The following is a 3,110-nucleotide window of genomic DNA, read 5'->3' on the forward strand; positions in this document are numbered from 1 at the left end:
TCAAGGTCAACAGGCTCGATTGTTGGCGACTCTTGCTCTTGGGGATTTGTTCCAGAATGAGACTTTGGCGCGATCTACTGATGCGGTTCTTGCGTGTCGGGCTTTGGTGAATTTGCTTGAAGACCAACCATTTGAAGAGAGAAAGTTGTGGCGATTTGTGCTTTGCAGAATCTTGTGATGTATAGTCGATCGAATAAAAGAGCGGTTGCGGAAGCTGGAGGGGTTCAGGTTGTGCTTGATTTGATTGGTTCGGGTGATACAGATACATTGATTCAGGCTACAATGTTTATTAATCTTCTTTTTTCCAACAAAACCATCCAAGAATATGCATCTAGTGAGACTGTTAGAGCTATAACCGGTAAATCTTAATAAGTAAAAATTGAAAGTAGAATGCTATATTGCCTTTAATTTATCTCCTTCTGCTGATCTTTCATCTCTTATTGCAGCTGCTATCGAAAAAGATTTATGGGCAACAGGAACAGTCCATGAGGAATATTTAAAAGCCCTAAACGAACTTTTCGGAAACTTCCCACGTTTAAGAGCCTCTGAACCCGCAACATTAAGCATCCCACATTTGGTGACATCACTCAAAACCGGCTCAGAAGCAACACAAGAAGCTGCATTGGACGCGCTATTTATTATGAGGCTAGCGTGGTCTGCATGCCCTGCTGATGTCTCCAGATCCCAATCAAACTTAAGGATCATTTTTACACCCTATGAAACAACTGAAGTAACGCTTCCTTCTTTCCTACTTGCAACTAGTCTTCCAAAAAAATCTATAAAAGTATATTCAGATAGATGCTCCTTTTACATTAGACCTCTCACCATGCTTCCTGATGCTTCATTTACTATATTCTGTACACACCCTTTAGCCAAGATTCTGAATTGTATCATGAATTAGAATCATGTTTTAGTGAGAGCGTATCAAAGTGTAAGATTCAATTCCCAAATTATGTACTTGTAGCAAGTGTAAACATATATCCTCCCTCATATGAATATTATATAGTAATCAATCATAAGTATCTATTAGCATTAACTAAAATTTCTTCAGCTAAATAATAATAATTTAGATTATGTGATATTTTCTTAATATAAGGGAAGACCAAAGATAATTAAGACACAAAAAGAAAGGAGAAGTGGTACTGGTACGAATGATTAAACTTCGCACACTTGGAAACATCAAACTTATTAGTGAGCTTTTGAAGCAGAAAATGGTCCCTAGAAAGATCATGCATCACATTGTTCAGGTTTCATTTTTCATCTACTTCCATTTCTTTCTTTTATAATTTTCTACTTTCTTTCGCTATTTTCTTATTATAGTGGATTTGACATTATAGGAGCTTTTAGGAGCAGACAATAAAATTTGTCCAGAGAAGGAAAACGTAGAAGTCCCCCTCCCCCTGATTTTTCTTATTCATTTTATATGATTAAACTTCAAAATTAGATCTTAATTCCCTTAAAATTTAACTACATGATATGAGTAAAGTCCCCCCCCCCCCTGCATACATCTTTGCAGCCTTCATACCAGCTCTTATGATAGCAGGGCTTTATTTCTTTGATCATAGTGTTACTTGACAGTTAGCTCAATAGAAAGAATTCAACCTCAAGAATCCTTCAGCCTATTACTTAATAAAAATTTGTAAATATAGTTAAACAAACTTTTACATGTTGGCAAGGTAACACTTTCTTATTTAATTCACAAAGTCAACATGTTGACAAGGTAACACTTTCAGAATCTTGTTTTGGGTCAAATAGTCTCTGAACACTACCAATCATCTTGCACACAACCATCATCAACCTTGAAGTTTCCACCTGTCATCTGATAATTGTAGCTCCATCAATAGTATAAACTTGTATGAGACAATTATTTCCTTCAGGTTTATAAAGTAGGCACTTGTTTTAAGGTTTTGAACACTTTATATTAACAATTTTGTTTATCGTTTCAGTTATGAGGAAATCCAAATGATGCACATACCTCCTCCCTATGTTAGCTGTGTGGTAGGGTACTCAAACTGATGAAGTTTTCCCTAAAGCATGGCATGGATTGACGACTACTATTAGAGAATCAAATGCAACTTAGGTACTAGTTACTTCCTTTAAATTATACTCTCCTAAATCCTAACCTGGCTTACTCACTATTTCATATCTATAATACTTTCTATATTTTTTTGTTTTTATAAATATATTAGAGACCCTGACTGAGGAGATTGCTATCAGTTAAGAAGGGGGGACACAGGAAAAAAAAAGATTTAACATAAAGGCACCAGAAAAAAAAAGTTAAATTCAAGTCAATAGAAAGCCAATAAGGTTCTCACTTAAAAATAAAAAAGAGCATGCAAGCAGGCAGACATCAAGCTTCTCCACCAGCCTTGCCAGCAACAGTTGCCTTCTGTGTCCCTGAGTACCTGTACAAGAATAATATCTTGTTTGATTCTGTAACAGTCATTATGAGCATTACCTTTCCACCAAATTTCCATTTGGGTCGTACACACAAGTTTTTATAGATCCAGAGATGGCAGTATCTTCATTAAGCTTGGGTGCATCAATGAGTATTTTCAGTTCACAAATTCTTTATGAAGAGAAGATCATAGATCAGGTATGTAATGCTTTTAATGGCTAAACTTATAATTCAATGAAATTTAATGTTGCTTACATTAATCTGTAATTGTAATGGAACAAGAGAGAATAGATACAAGAATAAAACTTGCATATGGGCTTGCAAGGCAATGGTTTGGTGCTTCTGTAGTGATAAAGCAATGGTAACATTCTATACTTATGGCTTTCCATAATTAAAATAAAGCAATGTAAATGTAATACTGATTTAATTTTCCATTTTTTGTTGTCAGAATGGTAATTAGATGGACTTCCAGGGTTAAGCACTAAACATGGGCATCTATGTTTTTATGGAAATTGTGTTGTCTGCAAAGCAGATGATAGTTCTGCAACTGCTTTAAGCTCCTCTGATGCTTCCAAAGCTTTGTATGAATTTATGAGGTTGTTGCTTTTTTACTTAATGGATTTGATGAGTTAAGCACTAAACATAGGCATCTATGTTTCTTTAAATATACCTGGCCTAATGTATCAAAAAAATAACCATTTACCTTTTTTCC

At 35.1% G+C, this 3,110-nt stretch overlaps 1 protein-coding gene across 1 annotated transcript; it reads left to right on the plus strand.

The window, feature by feature from the left end:
- LOC128133700 (protein CELLULOSE SYNTHASE INTERACTIVE 1-like) lies at positions 1–901 on the plus strand. The gene is made up of 2 exons (XM_052771220.1): positions 1–358; positions 447–901. Exons 1-2 carry the CDS (start codon positions 178–180, stop codon positions 899–901), a joined length of 636 nt encoding a protein of 211 aa, XP_052627180.1. The 5' UTR covers positions 1–177.
- Positions 902–3,110: the final 2,209 nt, after the last annotated feature.

The sequence above is a fragment of the Lactuca sativa genome, chromosome 4 (assembly GCF_002870075.4).
Source record: "Lactuca sativa cultivar Salinas chromosome 4, Lsat_Salinas_v11, whole genome shotgun sequence".
Lineage (NCBI taxonomy): Eukaryota > Viridiplantae > Streptophyta > Magnoliopsida > Asterales > Asteraceae > Lactuca > Lactuca sativa.